This window comes from Entelurus aequoreus, linkage group LG19, assembly GCF_033978785.1.
Source record: "Entelurus aequoreus isolate RoL-2023_Sb linkage group LG19, RoL_Eaeq_v1.1, whole genome shotgun sequence".
In the NCBI taxonomy this organism is placed as follows: Eukaryota; Metazoa; Chordata; class Actinopteri; order Syngnathiformes; family Syngnathidae; genus Entelurus; species Entelurus aequoreus.
Window position 1 is genome coordinate 31253963 of NC_084749.1, and position 22593 is coordinate 31276555.

The following is a 22593-nucleotide window of genomic DNA, read 5'->3' on the forward strand; positions in this document are numbered from 1 at the left end:
ATGCTCCCCTGCTAAACACATATCTGCTCCACGCTGAAGCGCTGACTACATGCGCTCTGAATACACACTGCTGATTGGCTGGTAATGCTTTGTGTGTACCAATCAGATGGTTGTATGGGTGGGACAATGCTGCGTGCTGAGACAGAGGCAGAATGAGCAAAGCAGCTTGTTAAGACTTTAGCAGCTAAAGTTAGCTTTAGCTTAGAAACTCGTTCGGTACACCCCCGTACCGAACCGAAAGCCCCGTACCGAAGCGGTTCAATACAAAACACGTACCGTTACACCCCTAGCAGATACAAATGACACATTCATGTTTTTGTGTAATGATGACAACGTATGCTCACGCGGACGATTGACTAGTTGATGGTCTGCTTTGCGCTTCGCCATGACGGTAGCGTGACGTAAATATGCGACGCGTCGACGCACAAAAACGGCGTCGACGTATTTACGTAACCGATGACGTCGACTACGTCGACGCGTCGTTTCAGCCTTATTAGAGTTAGAATGTGAAACTGTAAACATGTGATGTAATCATTGTAACTTTATACATGATTACTATGTTGTTATTATTTTTACTTTAACTGTTTGTTGTTGTTGTTGTTTTGTCTCTTCTTTTTTAAATATGTCTGAAATAAATACTTACAATACATCAATACAATACAATTCTCTAAGTATCAACAGCACCAGTTTAAGGATCGATCCGCCCTCTTGCGTGTCATGACAATCATTGGTACTTTAATCTTAATCTTTAATCTTAATGTACTGACTGTGACAATGCAGACACACCAACAGTTGTTATCCTTTTTCTAGACTCCTATTTATCGACTTGTTCATTTCCTGTTAGTAGCTGCTTACTTTCTGCTGTAATGTGGTTCCATCTACATTTCTTAAACTTTACTAAGCACATATTTCTTGGTGTTGTTTAATATAAAAAAATAAATAAAATATATATATATATTTTCATCAATTGACAGTCGTAGTTCTACTATGCAACTTAAAACACACGGCCAAGTACTGTCTGTCAGTAAAGGAATTTTTCTGACACATTATTGTGGCAGGTGAGTATAACGTTAGATAGTGAATATTTTCAGACTCTTTGCAAAGAATAGTCAGATATGTTTTAATTTTAAGAATGCACATTGCTGTCATGCTTTCTTGTACTTTTGTTGCCATCTCATAAGACAAATAAGTCCTACATTCCAACTTGTTGCATCATCGGCTCACATTCTTCAACTAACTACATCTGACACAGGCAGACATCTAAAACAAATATCACAGCATAAATAATGTGTCGGGCAGAATAAACTTTGTGGAATGCTGCAGTTCAGCTGTTAATTTCACAGACTAGAGACCTCAAAAATGTCTCAAATTTTTCATTACTTAATAACAGACCACCGATAAAACTGTGTGCATGAATGCTTAGAAAATGCATGTTACATTTTTAAAAGGGAGGTTGATTGTTGCTTAACGCAACTTCCCTTGTGGTGCTTCCTGGTCACTCCCTGGCCAAACCTGTTCAACCGGTCTGCACCAGGCAGTGAATCATGTCAAAATACACTCAAGTGTGACCTGAGCAGGATTGCTGCCTTTATTTTGCACCATTCAGTGCCAACATACGTAACGCCTGGATTGTACTCCTCCGTCCGACTCTATTCTGCCTTATTTTTGTAGCAAAGCCTATGTAGGAAGATTGGAGGAGGAGTCGGAGAAGGCAATGGAGGCACATAATAACACAAAGGACATTGAATCTCTAATGGAAGATATGGAATACATCCCTGGTCACTTTCACCTGGACTTAAACCTCAACTGCGATCCTCCTGGACCGGTAAAACTGAGGCACAGAGACACTTACCTGAAACAGGAGAGTCTCAGGGGGGAGCTGGAGGCTGAAGCTGGATACTTACAGTATGCCGTTCGCAATCTTCTTGGCCTGCTGGCTTTTCACCAAGACCACTTTGAAATGGCCGAGGAGATATTCAGGTGCTCAATCATGGTCAGGTTTTCTGCAGCATAACCACTCTGAAAGACTGGTCCAGACACAGCAGTGTGTTAAAAGTAGGAATTTGGGAATTTAGCTGATGTCCTTGTTGGGTTGGGTTTTATTTAGTTAATATTAATTTCCCCAGGTGAGACCAGGGGCCATATTGTAACATGACACCTCAGCCACGTTTGCGTTTAGTGTTTAGTCAAGGTTGAAGCAGCTGGCTGTTGTGCACTGATCTCAGTTGAGCTTTCCTTTATTCTTGTTATGCCAATATTCCGCCCTTTATGTAGCACCGGGGCCAACAAAAAGAAACAGCACCTGTTTAAAGAAGAATGCTGGGACAGGGCCCACGCATTTCTCTTGTCCTGTTTATTTAAAGAGGACCTGATGATTATAATCTACATTTAACACACTTTCTTGTGGTCTAGATCAGGGGTTCTCTAACTGTTTACGCCAAGTACCACCTCAGAAAACACTTGGCTCTCCAAGTGCAACCAAGTAGGTCGTGAGTTCAAACCCCGGCCGAGTGATACCAAAGACTATAAAAATGGGACCCATTCCCTCCCTGTTTGACACTCAGCATCAAGGGTTGGAATTGGGGCTTATAAACTGCACTCCCAATGAAACATAGATTTAAAGCACTGGTTATTTCTTGGACATACAGTCGTGAGTGAACTTGATGATCAGCAATTAAAAATTATTGAATTACATTTGGTGAAACATATAGTAGAATTGTGTCTTTTAAGATAAAGTCCCTTCTAAGTCAGTCGTTAAATTTTACAAGTAGCTTTTGTAGGCCAAGGAGATATATTTGGTTATTTACATTTTTCACGAAACATGACATCACATATCTGATCCCAATGGCATAAGCCCAATGACAGAGGGTGTAGGTTCAATTGTAGGGATTGACTTGCCATGGCAACCCCTGAAGAGAACAAGCTAAAAGGGAAATAAACCACAGTGGAAAAGGGCTTTGGCATTGCAATTGCGTTTTCGATTTGCAATTTTTATATTTATACTAAAAAATGCACAAAACTGCAAAAATAACGAGTAAAGGAAGACATGTTACTTTTATACTGTCAACCAACATATTCTTCTCTCAAGGTGCCACATATTAGAACAGTCCTTCTCAAATAGTGTGGCGGGCCCCCCAAGGGGGGTCGCGGTGGGATGCTGGGGGGGTGCGTGTGATCTCCCGGAACATGTTTTTTTTGCCATACCAGAATATGATGAAGCGTATGTAGCACTTGGCTTCACTGTAACCACGGTGCGAAACAAGGAAAGACCGGTGTGTTGTTTCTTTTAATGTTAATAGACTTACAATGTCATACAGAGGTATAGTTACAACAATTTTACAGACAAATTATACTATTTATAGTCACAATGGAGAGTGGAGGGAGGCGCAATATTTTCTTCTTCCTAAGGCGGGGGTGTAACAGAAAATATTTAAGTGACACGGTATTAGAAAAAAATGCAATCATTTCCTTTCAAAAATAATTGTCGACATGATACTCTTACACTGAAGAAATAATCAATAAAAGCTATAAAGTGTTTATAGTTTAATATACTTTATTTTAATCATACATTTTAATACAGTGCAAGTAAACATTTAAAAGGCTATACATTGATATTTCTCATTACTGTAGAATAGTTTACCATTGTACTGTAATTGGAAGGTAAACGTTTTGTTATCCTAAATAAATAAACAAACACTTTTTTTTTAATGGAATCTCATTTATGTAATCAAAAAATATAATTGAACATCTTGAAGTACATTTTTTTTCCTCCGTTGGAAAAATGAGGTTGTTTATTGCAATACGTGATCACAGCATTCTCGCTTGTTCGTCCATGTTGATGGGCGTGTATTCCCCATCTAATTTGAAGCTGAAATATTATCACAATGGGACATTTGGCTTTGTAATCATATTTTTGTCCTCCTATTTTTTGTTACTTTGCGGCACTTTTCACTGGTAGGGTAGCGAGTAGGGAGGCTGTCTGTCTATGCTCTCCGCCCAACGACACAAAAATTGTGGATGACTGAAAAGAGGGCTCACTGCGTTCAGTTAATTCTACGGTTAAACAAACATGCTCAGGTGCTGAGAGCGATACACAAAGTGAGATGTATTTTCCCCCCGTTTGAAGCGAGAGACAAATAAATGTGACGCTCAAAATTTCTGATTGGCGAACATGTCTGCTACTCAAATTCAGGTGACGGCGGAGATAAAAAAAAACAACCTCAGCGGTTAGGTAATCTCACAAATTAAATCCTTGATGTCGATTCATCGTGCAGCCCTAATGGCATTTGTCCATCCATTTTCTATACCGCTTATCCTAACTAAGGTCACGGGTTAGCTGAAGCCTATCCCAGTTGACTTTGGGCGAGAGGCGGACTACACCATTGGCTGGTCGCCAGCCAATCGCAGGGCACATATAGACAACCAACCATTCCCACTCATGTTCATACCTATTGACAATTCAGAGTCTTCAATTAACCTAACATGTATATTTTTGAAAAGTGGGGGAAAGCCAGAGTACCAGGGGAAAACCCACACATGCGGGGAGATCATGCTAACTCCACGAATGGAGATTCGAACCAAGATCTTCTCCGACTACATGGCCTATATGCAAACCACTTGGCATTTATCTAGTGTGGTCCTGATACCAATATTTTGTTACCGGTACCAAAATTATTTCGATACTCTTCGGTACTTTTCTAAATAAAGGGAACCACAAAAAATTGCATTATTGGCTTTATTTTAACAAAAAACCTTAGGGTACATTAAACATATGTTTCTTATTGCAAGTTTGTCCTTAAATAAAATAGTGAACATGCAAGACAACTTGTCTTTTAGTAGTAAGTAAACAAACAAAGGCTCCTAATTTAGCTGCTGACATATGCAGTAACATATTCTAATATTTTGTCAAAATTATTAAGGACAAGTGGTAGAAAATTAATTATTAATCTACTTGTTCATTTATTGTTAATATCTGCTTACTTTCTCTCTAAACATGTTCTATCTACACTTCTGTTAAAATATAATAATCATTTATTCTTCTGTTATTTGATACTTTACATTAGTTTTGGAAGATACCACAAATTTGGGTATCAATCCGATACCAAGTAGTTACAGGATCATACATTGTTCATATTCAAAGTTCTCATGTGTCCAGGGACATATTTCCTGAGTTTATAAACATAATATACATTAAAAAAAACGAAAGAAGATGTGGTGATGCCAAAAAATATCGACGTAATAATAGTAGTATCGACCAGATACGCTCCTGTACTTGGTATAACTACAGTGGATGTTAGGTGTAAGTCCACCAATGGCGTTTGTTTACATTTTGACGCCGGTGAGCTACGGTGTGTAGTGAAGCATGTTTAGCTATTAGCTATTCCTCGTCCTGCAGGGATGATACTTGTAAGAAACTTACTTTATTTGTCGCCATGGAGAGAAGGATTAGTGATTTAGAAGTAGCTAAAACACTGCCGACTGGGGCTGGACTTTAGCCGCTAGCTAGCTAGCCATGTCTTAAAGCACCTCTTCCGGTGGGCGTTTCAGTGTTATAACTTCACCTTTATCGTTAGTTTTTAAGCCAAAATGCGTCCGTTCTCCCTTTTCTGTCTACACACTGTGTCTGCTTGTAAGTACTCCGTGATTGTGTGTTGCCGAACATGCTCGTCTACTCGTAAACCAGCAATGACACGACGTGACGATAACAGAGGCGCGGGGGGGGGGGGGGGGGGGGGGGGGTGGCGGACCGGTACTTTTCAGAGGCAGTATAGTACCGATCATGATTCGCGGTACTATACTAATACCGGTATACCGTACAACCCTACATTTATCAAATAAAGAAACTCAATTAGAGATGCTCCAGTTGATTGGCCGCTGATTAGTATTGCTGATCATGCCTTTCATTGCTGATCACAGAAGCCAATCCCCTCCGGCTGAATTCTTATCTATTTTTGGACCCCCTGGCTGGCAGAGGCCACAGTATGTCCATACACAGTATGCAGCCACTCACCTAATTATTAATCATCACCTCCAATTGTGGCAAATAAACTCCATGTCTTCCACGCATCATTATCTCTGAAGGACAAGACATCTTACACACCAAGTAAGAAAACGCAAAAAGCAGACAAGAAGGCAATCTAAACGCTAATCCAAGTAGGCTTCATCAGTTCAAGCTCATAGACTGGTCAGATCTAGTCTTAGACTTAAATTCAGCTATTGTAATGTTTGTAACTCCTGAAGAACATAGAATTATTATTATTTTTTAATGTTTTGGGTACAAAAAGAGTAGTATCTGTAAAAAGTAGGCTGATTAAGACATTAACTTGGTATTCATACAATTTCTTACAATGCAATCCAGGACTGTTCTCAACTGTTAATCTTTGTACGTATATCCTGGCTTTTCAGAGGCATTTGTAAAGAAGACCCGGGAAATCTCAACGCTTGGGCCAACCTGGGCTACGTGTACGACAAGCTGGGGAGAGAGCTGGATTCTGGGGAATGCATGGAGAAGGTATCCCAGCTTATGGGCTTAGAAGGCGGAGAGACCACCAAAGAGGACACCAGGCAAATGGCGGCCCGCTGCCTGGCCGAACAGGCCTACGTTCATCCCTACGACGTGGAGCTGGAGAAAGACGAGGACTTGAGGGAGAGACTTAGTGCAGCCCTGATGCTGTTTAACAGAGCACTGGACTATGGTGGTCATTTGGTGAGGTGGAAATATGGACCTCTGAACTAGTAGTAGGAAGGGGATTCATCCGGCACCATTCATTGCAGTTTACCTGACACATGAAACAAGACAAATTGTGGGCGTGCACTATCCATTTAAACCGCTAGACGGCAGTAGAGTGTTGATTATTTCAAATGTGTTTAGTGGCAATTCAAACTTTGACCACAGCGTCAGTTGCTATGTAGAGTGGCATTTCCACCATTTTTAGCATTGCAAGATGATTCCCCTTCCAACCTTCCTCCCACACAAGATCCACCCATGGGGCCATATGAATCCCTTCCCTACTGTAGTAGTAGGCACCGGCTTTGAAACAAAACAGATTTGGTTACTACATTACTCAAATGCAGTGGCGGGCCGTGTATTTCCCACTTAGCCTTAAGTGATGTCCTACTTGGTCCGACTTCAATAAATACCACTCAAAACACCGTAATTTATGTCACCACGGCTGGAAAAAATACGATACAGAAATACACTTGCGCACTACTGTATTTTTCGGACTATAAGTCGCAGTTTTTTTCATAGTTTGGCCAGGGGGGGGGCGACTTATACTCAGGAGCGACTTATGTGTGAAATTATTAACACATTACCGTAAAATATCAAATAATATTATTTAGCTCATTCACGTAAGAGACTAGACGTATAAGATTTCGTCGGATTTAGCGATTAGGAGTGACAGATTGTTTGGTAAACGTATAGCATGTTCTATATGTTATAGTTATTTGAATGACTCTTACCATAATATGTTACGTTAAAGGCCTACTGAAACCCACTACTACCGGACCACGCAGTCTGATAGTTTATATATCAATGATGAAATCTTAACATTGCAACACATGCCAATATGGCCGGGTTAACTTATAAAGTGCAATTTAAATTTCCCGCTAAACTTCCGGTTGAAAAACTCCTTTGGATATGACGTATGCGCGTGACGTAGCCAGTAGAACAGAGGTATGGCTCCCCATTGAGGCCAATACAAAAAGCTCTGTTTTCATTTCATAATTCCACAGTATTCTGGAAATCTGTGTTGGTGAATCTTTTGCAATTTGTTTAATGAACAATGGAGATTGCAAAGAAGAAAGTTGTAGGTGGGATCGGTGTATTAGCGGCTGGCTGTAGCAACACAACAAGAGGACTTACTTGGATAGCAGACGCGCTAGCTGATGCTAGCCACCAACCGATGCTAGCCGCCACCGCATCTGTGATCGGGTGAAGTCCTTCGTCGCGCGTCGATCGCTGGAACGCAGGTGAACACGGGTGTTGATGAGCAGATAAGGGCTGGGCTGGCGTAGGTGGAGCGCTAATGTTTTTATCATAGCTCTGTGAGGTCCGGTTGCTAAGTTGCTAAGTTAGCTTCAGCGTCGTTAGCAACAGCATTGTTAAGCTTTGCCAGGCTGAGAATTATTAACCGTTGTAGTTACATGTACATGGTTTAATAGTATTGTTCATCTTCTGTCTATCCTTCCAGTCAGGGATTTATTTATTTTGTTTCTATCTGCATTTGAGCCAGATGCTATCACGTTAGCTCAGTAGCTAAAGAGCTTCGCCGATGTATTGTTGTGGAGATAAAAGTCACTGTGAATGTCCATTTCGCGTTCTCGACTCTCATTTTCAAGAGGATATAGTATCCGAGGTGGTTTAAAATACAAATCCGTGATCCACAATAGAAAAAGGAGAGAGTGTGGAATCCAATGAGCCAGCTTGTACCTAAGTTACGGTCAGAGCGAAAAAAGATATGTCTTTCACTGCATTCTAGTCCGTCACTCTAACGTTCCTCATCCACGAATCTTTCATCCTCGCTCAAATTAATGGGTAATCGTCGCTTTCTCGGTCCGAATCGCTCTAGCTGCGTTGAAAACAATAGGAAAATATGAGGAGGTGAACAACTGACTACGTCACGCTACTTCCGGTAGGGGCAAGGCTTTTTTTTTTATCAGAGACCAAAAGTTGCGAACTTTATCGTCGTTGTCGTAAATCCTTTCAGCAAAAATATGGCAATATCGCGAAATGATCAAGTATGACACATAGAATGGATCTGCTGTCCCCGTTTAAATAAAACAATTTCCTTTCAGTAGGCCTTTAACATACCAGGCACGTTCTCAGTTGGTTATTTATGAGTCATATAACGTACACTTATTCAGCCTGTTGTTCACTATTCTTTATATATTTTAAATGCCTTTCAAATGTCTATTCTTGGTGTTGGGTTTTATCAAATACATTTCCCCAAAAAATGCAACTTATACTCCAGTGCGACTTATATGTTTTTTTCTTCTTTATTATGCATTTTCGGCCGGTGCGGCTTATACTCCGAAAAATACGGTACTGTCCATTGAATCACCTCAACAGTGTACAAAACTGGCTATTTTTCGGCGCAATTAAAAGTCAATAAACCTGCATCAGCAATTAAAACATACCTTATGTGGTACTGTCAAAACTTAAAAAAAAAGTGCCAAAAACAAATTAAACGTGAAAAAATTAAGAAATAAAATATTTAAACTCACAATTTGTAGCACCTATCCGACGCCGTATAAGCCAGTGGTACTGCTCGTAGTTGGTTAATTCGAGTGGAAGTTGCGTACAAATCATTTCACCAGCTGGGACAACTTAGCTAGCTTCGGGGGTCGGCCAACCTCGTCTCAAAAGATGTAGTATCTCTTTAAATATCCTTCTTGAAAATGGCCTTACAAATATATATCTGCCACTTAATCAATGAATGCTCTTCTTCTTTGGTTCCGGTGATATTCTGCTAGCTTCGGTGCCACTTTCTGCCTCTTCTGGCTGGCCTTTAACCTAAACCAGAGGTCGGCAACCTTTACCACTCAAAGAGCCATTTTGGCAAGTTTCACAAATTAAAGAAAATAATGGGAGCCACAAAAAAACTTTTAAAATTTAAAATGAAAAACACCGCATACAAAGCTTAAATTGCTTTGTGCTATGTTAACCAGGGGTCCCAGACACACGCACCGGCACGCACTTTAATATGGAAATATGATGTTAGTGCGGCCCGCGAGTTTTGAATGAATGGCGCTTGATAGCGTCATACTTGCCAACCCTCTCATTATTTCCGGGAGACTCCCGAATATCAGGGCATGATGGCACTGCTTTTGGCGCCCTCTACAGCCTGCCCAAACAGTGTGCCTGCTCGACCACATTTAGAATGCAGCTTCAGCTTGCTCACGTAAGTGACAGCAAGGCGTACTAGGTCAGCAGCCACACAGCTTACACTGACGGTAGCCGTATAAAACAACTTTAACACTGTTACGTTACAACTATGCGGGGGGGGGGGGGGGTCGGCAAGTATGCAGCTGAGCTGCATCAGAGTGGTCAAAGAGCCGCATGCGGCTCCGGAGCCGCGGGTTGCCGACCCCTGACCTAAACTGAGCCCACCCACTAGGTCACCATTTCTCGTCCACCCCCCCCACCCTTCGCTTTAGTTCTTTTCAATTTGTTGCACTTTTATTATTTTTATCTTTCATTTGTACTTTTTATCCGGACCATTTCACCGTATTTCTTTTGCACTATCTTGTTTAGCTTATGCATTGTTTATGTTCTTTGTTTTTTGCTCTATGCTTTTTAACCTGTAAAGCACTTTGGTCCAATTTTTTAATTGTTGTAAACGTGCTATATAAATAAAGTTGCCTTGCCTCTGCGAACCACAACTTGTGATTGGATACTCACTTGGGAGTGACAAGTGAGTATCCAATCACAGTCACGTTTAACGTAAGGCTAGATGGGCTACTGTCAACAACTCTTGATCTGATCGGCTGTCTATCAACTGAATATCCTGCATTCGTTTACATTGCACAGCCGCCACTAATGTTGATTTAGAAGGCCTCTGGCACAATTCATACAACGCTGGAAACAAACTAGCTGAATTCTGATTGGATTAAAGCTCTATCGTAAAAACAAACAACACTGCAGCCTAATATGACGTGAAGAGAATATGATGAATACTTTTATACATCTATGAAAAATAAATTTAAAATAAAATTAACTTTTATTTATTTGGGGCTGCGTAACTTGAATGTTTCAGGTTTGATTCCGGCTTTACCCACTTGGTCCCAGTACCACTCACACTGGTTTAAAATGTAGTTTCACTGTGTAAAGCGCTTTGAGTCACTAGAGGAAAGCGTTATATAAATTGCTCGCTAATTTATGATCATGATTTATGTTAGGCCAGCAGACGGTACATCACTGCTCAAATGAATCCCAAAATTATTCACACGCTGCAATTTTTTAAGTTAAAATTTGTATTTGATGAATTGGAATTTGTTAAGAAATTTCACAAAAATGTGTCAAAAGACATATGATGGATGCAATTTTCATTATTTTTAACATACCATGTCCAAAATCATTCATACTGTTTCAGGCATACCTAATGTTTTACATTTATAGTTAATTATCTCAAGTTTGTGCAACAAATTAAAACAACAAAAAAGGTGAATCATTTTTATAATTGCGTTTTAAATATTAATCATTTCATTTTAATTTGTCCAGAATATGAATATCCATAGTATATTAAAATGCAGAAAAAAGAGTAACAGTAATTTTTGCGTGCCGAGATTAATCATTAATCTGTTTTTTTTAGATACCAATAGAGGAAAAAAGAAGCTGGTACTTCAAGATGGCAACCATTTATATAAGGTATACAACTAATATGATTATATTTAAAAAAAAATGATCATGGTATTAGGCTAATTAGTTTGTTTTTCTCTCCCCACAGACTGGACGACATAGTCAAGACTGAAGAGAACTCAGAATACTTCAGACTTTCTCACTATAATAAGGGACTAAGACTTCTCAGACAAACACTTGAATCAGAGAAAACACAACAGAAAGGTAAATTGTTAATTATTTGTAAAATATACCCTCCTGAGACCAAGAAAAATAAAAGTTTTCTTTTGCCCTGAACAATGATATCTGGTGACAACTGAATAATTCTTTCATCTATCAGGAACAAGATACAGTATGTTTTATACAAAACAACCAGAAATGATTTACAATGTAAAGACATTTATAGCTCGACTTGCCAACATTTTTACATTTAATCTTTACAATCAACCTTTTATGTCACCCTGTTTCAGTAATATTATAATTGATACTGCAAAATGTATTTTTCTGCTTTGTTCCACACATGCATTTTTGCACTTTACTGCATTTGTTGTGTCGAGAATGTTGTTGAAAGTAATCAAACTACAGAGTAAGGCTGCTAACTCACTGAAAATTAAATAAGGAATAAGGGCTTTTTTTATTTATGTGAAATTATTTTTATTAAGGCTGTCAAATTTAACGTGTTAACACATGTGATTAATCATAACAAATACCCCATATACACTGATTAATCACACATTTTGTTTGGACTGCACAATAATTAGGGCGGCGTGGCTCGGCTTTTAGAGCGGCCGTGCCAGCAACTTGAGGGTTCCAGGTTTTATCCCCGCTTCCGCCATCCTAGTCTCTGCCGTTTTGCCTATGGCAAGATCATTTACCCACCTGCTGCCAGTGCCACTCGCACTGGTTTAAATGTAACTTAGATAATGTGTTTCACTTTATAAAGCGGTTTGAGTCACTAGAGAAAAGCGCGATACAGTATAAATATAATTCACTTTTTGCTCCTTTAGCGAAAAAGGTGTTGCGTGTTGTTATAGAGTCAATAATCAAGCCAATGCAAATATCACTGCAAAGATGAGTTACAGTAGGAGACTTCAACTGGTGGAACATTTTGCTTTAAAATACATATAGGTTTTAAAATACCATCTAAAAGCCAAACTTTCTCCTGAAGTCGCTGTTAGTACATCGCAACGCTGGCAGAGTATGTTGTCAACAAAACTACAACAGATGAATCAAACTACACTTTTGTAGTAACTGTGATCTATTGTGATTCATCCAAATTCAAAAGTGTGATTAAACTGTTTTTTTGTTTTTTTTAAATAATTGCAATAATTTTTATAGTTATATTTAAGCAAATGTTTGTTATGCTTCTTGCTATTTTTAGACAAAAGGTCTCTACATAAAAAAAAGTCACATTTGGTGTCAAAACAACAGAAGCTGTTTAGATATCTTTATATCTATACAAGTCAAAATCATTTTTACAAACTATTTTGATTTTCACTGTAATACTGTGATAATAAAGTAATACTAATAATAAAGTGTATCCCTTTACAGTTTAATAAGGGACGTGCACTTTAGTTTTTAAATACAAGACGATTTTGTCTTTCAAGGGACAGTTGGCAACACATAAATAGTTATTGCCGCTTTGTTGTTGTTTTTTTTCCCAAAAAAATGTCACTACCTTACAAAGGCACATTTGGAGAGGATATAGTATCCGAGGTAGTTTAAAATACACATCCGTGATCCACAATAGAAAAAGGACAAAGTGTGGAATCCAATGAGCCAGCTTGTACCTGAGTTACGGTCAGAGCGAAAAAAAGATGCGTCCTGCACTGCACTCTAGTCCTTCACTCTCACGTTCCTCATCCACGAATCTTTCATCCTCACTCAAATTAATGGGGTAATCGTCCCTTTCTCGGTCCGAATCGCTCTCGCTGCTGGTGTAAACAATGGGGAAATGTGAGGAGCCCTTCAACCTGCGACGTCACGCTACTTCCGGTACAGGCAAGGCTTTTTTATCAGCGACCAAAAGTTGCGAACTTTATCGTCGATGTTCTCTACTAAATTCTTTCAGCAAAAATATGGCAATATCGCGAAATGATCAAGTATGACACATAGAATGGATCTGCTATCCCTGTTTAAATAAAAAAAATTCATTTCAGTAGGCCTTTAGAAACATTTATACAATTTTATTTGACACAAAAAGCGCACTCTCATTGGTGGTAAAATAAGTGTAAAGATGACAAACAGAATTAAAACCAATTAAAACATAAAAACTTAATTTTTATTATATTATTGTTATTTGGGAATAAGCGGTAGAAAATGGATGGATGAATGAATGTATTTTTATTACTGTTATTATTTTAATTGTGGTTTTTTCGTTACTAATTTTTAACTATATTTAAAGTTCAGTTTTGGTGGTACAATAAATACTAATGTTTCAAATTAATGAATAATCGTGTAAATAATCGTGATTACAATATCAATTAAAATAATTGTGATTATTATTTGTCATAGTTGTCCAGCCCTATCATAGAGACACTCCTTCATTTACTGCACATCATGCCCCTACCTGTCGCATTTTGCTATGTTTTCAAACAAGCAAGAGACATGTACCACTTTTTATGGGCATTTTTTTAAGCTGTCCTTTGGTGAATCTACAATCAAACCTACTTTTTTTTTGTTTGCGCTGCAGATGCGCTCTTCAAAGAGAGGCTACACTTTATGTGCTCAAGACACAAAAAATGCATACTTCAAAAAGTTTTTTTTTCCATATAGGTTATATGTTAATATATATTCTGTGCAAAAAAACGAATGCCATAAGAAAAACACACTTGCACACCAAAACGCATACATTGAATTTGTTTTAATCAGCTCCTTACTGTAAGTCATATAGCATGCACCTATAAAATTATAAAATTATATTGCTAAATAGACGATGTGTCTAATATTTTGAATTTCTGACGCTTCGAATGTGTTGACACAGACACATATGATGGAGGATTCTCTGTACATCATCTATCTGTGCAGTACAATCACCTTCTTTCTCACAGCCGTGTGCGTTACTGTGTCAGTTTGCGCTTACTTTTAGGACGTCCTGAATAAAGCCGCAAAAAATAGTGAACGACAAATGGTGATGATTGTTGATAAATCGCATTGTGCAGGCTGTATAATATGTTGCATCTTCTCCTCACAGTATTGTGGGTGTTTTGATGATCAGCATATATTCTGCATATTCATGAAGACCGAGACACAAAACGGATTGCGCTCCTTAATCTGACAGACACAATCCACCTTGCACAAGTTTAGTAGATCAGCTTTGCATGTGCTATCAACTTTACAAACCTTTAGTAAATCAGACCGAAAATGTCACTACCTTAATAAGTCTGGTTTGAAGTCCAAACACCAGAACGCAGCTAGCTAGTTAATGTCAGCCTGATTTTTACAGACTATTTTTGATTCTCCCGGTAATACAGGACAAAGTGTGTCCCTTTTCAGTTCAATACAATTTAACATGGGGCGCTGTGGTTGGACTGGCAATGCCAGCAACTTGTTCCAGGTTCGAGCCCCGCTTCTGCCATCCAACTCACTGCTGTTGTGTCCTTGGGCAAGACAATTCACCCTTGCCCCTAGCGCCGCCCACACTGGTGTATGAAAGTGAAAAGGTGGTGGTCGGTCTTAGGCACAAATTGGCAGCCACGCTTCTGTCAGTCTACCCCAGGGCAGCTGTGGCTACAAAGTGTGACTGTGGAGTTAAGGGATAATTGGTTCTCACTTCTCTGTGAAGCACTTTGAGTGTCTAAAAAAGTGCTATATAAATCGAATCCATCATCATCATTATTATTATTAATAAGCGATGTGTACTTTTGTTTCTAAATACAGTACGATTAAGTTTTTCCAGGGACGGTTGTCAACTAAAGAAGACTTGTGTTGTTTTCAATAGCCTAAAAATTACAGTTTGTTACCAAAACCACCTTTATCTATTGAATAGTGACTAAAGTAAAGAACTGGATATTATTACCATATTTCCCAGACTAATAGCCGTTACTTTTTTCCCGCCGACTTTAAACCCTTTGTTAACGGCTAAATCATGGAGTGAATTAAGCAAAGAAATAAAACAATGTACTAAAATCATCCACTTTAAGAAAGTCTTCAAACTCAAAGTGTTTACAAAGTACAAGGAAGATGACTCCCAATACATATCTTGTACCTTATTAAGAAAGGAGAAAAATCTTACTCATCTCATAAAGGATGAATAAAGACATTTTGTTTGATCAGCCATTTTACTGCAGTATTAGGCAGTTTGGAAACAATTAGGTATGTAAATAAACATTACAAAATCTTTCTATATAAATATCTCATTTCACAACATACAGGTATATATTTGGGGCTTATAGTCCAATGCAGCTAATATATGAAAAAAATGTTTTTTCTTATAACATTTAGTGGTTGCGGCTTATATATCGGTGCAGCTTATAGTCCGGAGAATTTGGTAATGAAGTAATTCATGCTGGTATGTCATATTGGGACGACATATCTTCTAGTTTAGTAATTGTCAAACTGTGGTGCACGTGCCACTAGTAGTAGGCCACAGAATCACTTGATTAAAGGCCTACTGAAATGAGATTTTCTTATTTAAACGGGGATAGCAGATCCATTCTATGTGTCATACTTGATCATTTCGCGATATTGCCATATTTTTGCTGAAAGGATTTAGTAGAGAACATCGACGATAAAGTTTGCAACTTTTGGTCGCTGATAAAAAAGCCTTGCCTGTACCGGAAGTAGCGTGACGTCACAGGTTGAAGAGCTCCTCACATCTGCACATTGTTTACACCAGCAGCGAGAGCGATTCGGACCGAGAAAGCGACGATTACCCCATTAATTTGAGCGAGGATGAAAGATTTGTGGATGAGGAAAGTGACAGTGAAGGATTAGAGTGCAGTGCAGGGTGTATCTTTTTTCGCTCTGACCGTAACTTAGGTACAAGGGCTCATTGGATTCCACACTTTCTCCTTTTTCTATTGTGGATCACGGATTTATATTTTAAACCACCTCGGATACTATATCCTCTTGAAAATGAGAGTCGAGAACGCGAAATGGACATTCACAGTGACTTTTATCTCCACGACAATACATCGGTGAAGCACTTTAGCTTCGGAGCTAACGTGATAGCATCGTGCTTAACTGCGGATAGAAACAGAAGAAACATGCCCCTGACTGGAAGGATAGACCGAAGATCAACAATACTATTTTTACTTCTACTATCAGGAGACACCGAACCAAACCCTGGACCTGTAACCACACGGTTAATGCTGTCCAGCTTGGCGAAGCCTAGCAATGCTGTTGCTAACGACGCCATTGAAGCTAACTTAGCTACGGGACCTCGACAGAGCTATGCTAAAAACATTAGCACTACACCTACGCCAGCCCTCATCTGCTCATCACCACCCGTGCTCACCTGCGTTCCAGCGATCGACGGCGCGACGAAGGACTTCACCTGATCATCGGTGCGGTTGGCGGCTAACGTCGGATAGCGCGTCTGCTATCCAACTCAAAGTCCTCCTGGTTGTGTTGCTGTAGCCAGCCGCTAATACACCGATCCCACCTACAGCTTTCTTCTTTGCTGTCTTCATTGTCCATTAAACAAATTGCAAAAGATTCACCAACACAGATGTCCAGAATAATGTGGAATTATGTGGTGAAAAATTACAACTTAAGCTGGCCACCGTGCTATTCCAAAATGTCTGCTTCAACCCGTGACGTCACGCGCAAACGTCATCAAACGAGACGTTTTCAGCCGGATATTTCCCGGGAAATTTAAAATTGCACTTTATAAGTTAACCCGGCATGTGTTGCAATGTTAAGATTTCATCATTGATATATAAACTATCAGACTGCGTGGTCGGTAGTAGTGGGTTTCAGTAGGCCTTTAAAGTACAGTGTTTTATTTTCCTACATCCAAACACGGTGGTACTGTTCAAATTGTGTGTAGAGTACCAGTGGCCAACATGTTACATGTACTCTGTAAATAAAACCTCTGCCTTGTTTTAATGAATAATTATGCTTCCTATGCTATTGTATTTTAATGTTGCTCATTATGGTGTACTTTGAAAGCCGAATGTTTTCTGAGGTAGTACTTGGTGAAAAAAAGTTTGAGAGCCGCTGTTCTAGTTCATTGGACAACCCCAATAAAGCAAACATCTTTGGAAATCCTCTGCACAGCACAATTATTCTTGTTAAGTGTATACATTTTAAATAAGGCAGTGAAACTTTGCCCTTAAAGAAGAGACAATCCATGTCTGGGTCTCAGGAGGTGAAATATTTTTTTTCTACTTTGATCAGATGTATTCAGTCTTTCAAGTGACAACATTACTCGTGTTGTTTTCAGCTCTTTCCTGGTGTTACGTTGGTATCATGCTGGAGAGACAGGATGAGTTCAGCGCAGTGCCAATGTCTGTACATGACTGTGGCTACTCGGCCACGGATCCTCTATCCTGCTATGGATCTGTAAGTTCTAAACTGCAATGTTGCATTATAGTATTAACAAACCTTAATGTTAAACGTTAAATGTTACGAATGATGAACTGGCAGTGGAAACATTCTGTTGTCTAAGATACTTTTTGAATTTGAGTATTTTCTTTGGCAAGACTAGAGAACTTTGACTTTGCATGTGCTTCTAGCACAAATATAGTGCTTACAAAAGTATTCACCCCATTAGATGTTTTAGTCTTTTTTTAAATTGAATCATGGGCAATTATATTTTTTGATAGAAAATTGCAAAAATAAGCTAATTTCATGTTAAAGTGAAAACAGATTTTCATACATTTGTGTCAATTATATTAAAAACATATGTGGTAAAGTATTCACACCCTTCAGGTCAGTATTTAGTACAGGAGCTACACCATTGGCTGCAATCATTGCAGTGAGTCTGTGTGGCTCCGCCTCCATCAGACTGGCACATCTGGATACTGAAATGTTCCCATATTCCTCCTTGTAGTGGTACTGTATCATAAACACTGTATATACAGTACCACTACAAGTTTAATTGGATCTGTGATGTATCACATTCCTTAAAAAACTCGTATTGCATTTCAAGTGAATTGAAATCGATGTAAGCGGCGCTATACCCCCCCCCCCCAAACAAAAAAAACAGCACATTTTAAAAAAAGTAACATGCCTTTTAAAAAGAAAAACAAACTTTTAGATAAAACATATTGTATAAAGAACAATATAATAAAATGTACAACTACAGTAGTTTTATGAAGAGTGGACTTCTTTGGTATCCGTCAAGCTACTTCTCAGTCAAACACACCATCAGCAGTTTCTGTCATTTAGATATTATTTTAGTGTCTTTGGCTGGTGTTATAGACTCATTCTGCTTCAGTATGGTGCAGACTAGCAGCGCTACCCCCGAACGGTCTCGCCAAGTCCGCTACAAGCTCGGCCATGTTTTTGTGATGATTTTTTTTTTTTAATTCAATGAATATCATCCGCTTGTTCATCTCAGCATTGTCCTTCACAATCACTTCCTTCCTTATTTTCAACAAGACAAATGTAAGATTTTTTAAGACTCTTTTAAGACCATCAAAAAAAAGATTAATTTCACATCCATACTGACAAAAAAGTACAAGTCTATCCCTGTACATCAGGGCACATGTTCATTTGACATGGACCTGTCCTGGATTTTAAACTTTTTCATTAACGTTCCCTTGACAGTCCCCATAACGTTTTTGAGACCTTTTTAAAAGATTTTGATAGAATTTAAGACATTTTAAGGCCTTAAATTCAAATGATTAGATTTAAGACTTTTTAAGACCCTGCGGAAGACTGAGTGGACTAACTAAATTACGTCGATCTTTAGCTATAAACTAATGCTCGCAAGTGAGAGACCGAATGTTTTGGTTGGTTCTTATGGGGTTCACTGTGGCATTCGCTATGCCAACTAAGATTGTAACCCTAATTTTTGCTCGCAACCTGAAGAATGAGGAAAAACTTGTATCCTGAAGTCCCACTGTAGCTCAAACCGGTTAATTGGGGATCAGGCGTGAGCAGCTCTTTTCTTAACAAATCAACCACAAATCCACAAAAATTGAGATCTGGAATCTGACTTGGCCACGCTAAAACAATTGCCTTGAACAAGCGGTAGAAAATGGACGGATGGATGGAAGTTTGTAAAGCTTTGCTTTGGTTCCTAAATCAATTTTCTCTTGCGTGTTTAAACAGATTACAGTATAGTCCAGGATTAGCTGATATTTTTATGCATTTATGTTTCCCTCTAACTTGACAAGGCTTACTAGCCCTGCAACATAATGTTTCCACCACCATTCTTCAGGTGTTTGTGGTGATGTGCTGTGTTTTGTGTTGACTAAACATAGTGTCTCATCTAAAACTGTTTTCTCATCAGACCAAAGTCTCATCACTTAAGTACAAACCCCGTTTCCATATGGGTTGGGAAATTGTGTTGGATGTAATTATAAACGGAATACAATGATTTACAAATCATTTTCAACCCATATTCAGTTGAATATGCTACAAAGACAACATATTTGATGTTCAAACTGATAAACCTTTTTTTTTTTTCAAATAATCATTAACTTTAGAATTTTATGCCAGCAACACGTGACAAAGAAGTTGGGAAAGGTGGCAATAAATACTAATAAAGTTGAGTAATGCTCATCAAACACTTATTTGGAACATCCTACAAGTGAACAGGCAAATTGGGAACAGGTGGGTGCCATGATTGGGTATAAAAGTAGATTCCATGAAATGCTCAGTCATTCACAAACAAGGATGGGGCGAGGGTCACCACTTTGTCAACAAATGCATGAACAAATTGTTGAACAGTTTAAGAAAAACCTTTCTCAACCAGCTATTGCAAGGAATTTAGGGATTTCACCATCTACGGTCCATAATATCATCAAAGGGTTCAGAGAATCTGGAGAAATCACTGCACGTAAGCAGCTAAACCCGTGACCTTCGATCCCTGTGTGTAAAGGATATCACCACATGGGCTCAGGAACACTTCAGAAACCCACTGTCAGTAACTACAGTTGGTCGCTACATCTGTAAGTGAAAGTTAAAACTCTCCTATGCAAGGCGAAAACCGTTTATCAACAACACCCAGAAACGCCGTCGGCTTCGCTGGGCCTGAGCTCATCTAAGATGGACTGATACAAAGTGGAAAAGTGTTCTGTGGTCTGACGAGTCCACATTTCAAATTGTTTTTGGAAACTGTGGACGTCGTGTCCTCCGGACCAAAGAGGAAAAGAACCATCCGGATTGTTATTGGCGCAAAGTTGAAAAGCCAGCATCTGTGATGGTATGGGGGTGTATTAGTGCCCAAGACATGGGTAACTTACACATCTGTAACAGCGCCATTAATGCTGAAAGGTACATACAGGTTTTGGAGCAACATATGTTGCCATCCAAGCAACGTTACCATGGACGCCCCTGCTTATTTCAGCAAGACAATGCCAAGCCACGTGTTGCATCAACGTGGCTTCATAGTAAAAGAGGTACTAGACTGGCCTGCCTGTAGTCCAGACCTGTCTCCCATTGAAAATGTGTGGCACATTATGAAGCCTAAAATACCACAACGGAGACCCCCGGACTGTTGAACAACTTAAGCTGTACATCAAGCAAGAATGGGAAAGAATTCCACCTGAGAAGCTTAAAAAAATGTGTCTCCTCAGTTCCCAAACGTTTACTGAGTGTTGTTAAAAGGAAAGGCCATGTAACACAGTGGTGAACATGCCCTTTCCCAACTACTTTGGCACGTGTTGCAGCCATGAAATTCTAAGTTAATTGTTATTTGCAAAAAAAAAATAAAGTTTATGAGTTTGAACATCAAATATGTTGTCTTTGTAGTGCATTCAATTGAATATGGGTTGAAGAGAATTTGCAAATCATTTTATTCCGTTTATATTTACATCTAACACAATTTCCCAACTCATATGGAAACGGGGTTTGTACCACTGTAGCTCAAACCGGTTAATTGGGGATCAGGTGTGAGCAGCTCTTTTCTTTACAAATCAACCACAAATCCACAAAAATTGAGATCTGGAATCTGACTTGGCCATGCTAAAACAACTGCCTTGAACAAGCAGTAGAAAATGGACAGATGGATGGAAGTTTGTAAAGCTTTGCTTTGGTTCTTAAATAAATTTTCTCTTGCATTTAAAAAAAAAAATTACAGTATAGTCCAGGATTTGCTGATATTTTTATGCATTTATGTTTCCCTCTAACTTGACAAGGCTTACTGGCCCTGCAACATAATGTTTCCACCACCATTCTTCAGGTGTTTGTGGTGATGTGCTGTGTTTTGTGTTGGCTAAACATAGCGTCTCATCTAAAACTGTTTTCTCATCCGACCAAAGTCTCATCACTTAGGTATGTTAATTAAGAGCTTTTTTAGTAAAATGCTGGTCAAAAAAGCCGATCTGATTAAAATGATTTTAGCAACAAAAGGCATAAACATCTGTAAGAAAAGGCATGCTAAGTAGGGGATGAATTCTTTTGCAAGGCACTGAATATCTAATGTGTGTTTTTCAGGCCATAAAGTTGGCTAATGACGACACATTTATCCTTAACCTCCTGGCCAAGCTGTTTTTTCTGCTGGGCAAACATGAGATGGCCACAGGGATCTGCAACATGGCTCTCAATGTGCTTCCAGATCCTGAGCTCAACTGGCAGGCCTACTGTACTCTCGCCAAGGTACGAGACAACAGCAGGGTCATATTAGCAATCAATCTCATGCAAATCAACCTTATCAAGATATGCAGCTGGAAAAGTGTGAATTGAAAATTGCTATATTTGAGAGCAGTGTAAATGTATTTCCTTTTTTTAAACTACATTACTGTCTTCGATACCGCTTAATACCTCATTTTACAATTGTAGCTACATTGCAGGGTTTCAGAATACAAGAGAACACATACTGTATGTTTTGACACTTAAATTCAGGTGTATTTCAACACAGCATTTGAAAAAATTTAATCAAAGCAAGAATAAATATCTGTACCGAGAGGGACAAGTGGTGGAAAAATGGATGGACATTCGAATTGCAATTCTTATTTGTCCAGATTCTAAATTGATACATCATTTTCAAGAACTGATTAAATAAAATATATATGTATATCTATACAATTGATGAAAAAAAAAAAATATATATATATATATATATATATATATATATATATATATATATATATATATATATATATATATATATATATATATATATGTGTGTGTATATATAT

General features: G+C 38.7%; 1 protein-coding gene and 1 long non-coding RNA gene across 2 annotated transcripts in view; one reads left to right on the forward strand and one right to left on the reverse strand.

Annotated features, from left to right (window-relative positions):
* The first annotated feature begins 1588 nt into the window (after positions 1 to 1588).
* ttc22 (tetratricopeptide repeat domain 22) overlaps positions 1589 to 22593 on the forward strand; it is a 25766-nt gene continuing 4761 nt past the window's right edge. Inside the window, exons 1-6 of the mRNA XM_062028279.1 lie at positions 1589 to 1980; positions 6406 to 6706; positions 11313 to 11368; positions 11448 to 11563; positions 17727 to 17845; positions 21890 to 22051. Coding sequence (XP_061884263.1) covers positions 1715 to 1980; positions 6406 to 6706; positions 11313 to 11368; positions 11448 to 11563; positions 17727 to 17845; positions 21890 to 22051 — 1020 coding nt within the window. The 5' untranslated portion in view covers positions 1589 to 1714. The remainder of the gene's footprint in view (positions 1981 to 6405; positions 6707 to 11312; positions 11369 to 11447; positions 11564 to 17726; positions 17846 to 21889; positions 22052 to 22593) is intronic.
* The window catches only part of LOC133635269 (uncharacterized), a 42332-nt gene continuing 21488 nt past the window's right edge, over positions 1750 to 22593 (reverse strand). The window contains exon 3 of the long non-coding RNA XR_009822041.1: positions 1750 to 2027. This is a non-coding gene — a long non-coding RNA (uncharacterized LOC133635269). The remainder of the gene's footprint in view (positions 2028 to 22593) is intronic.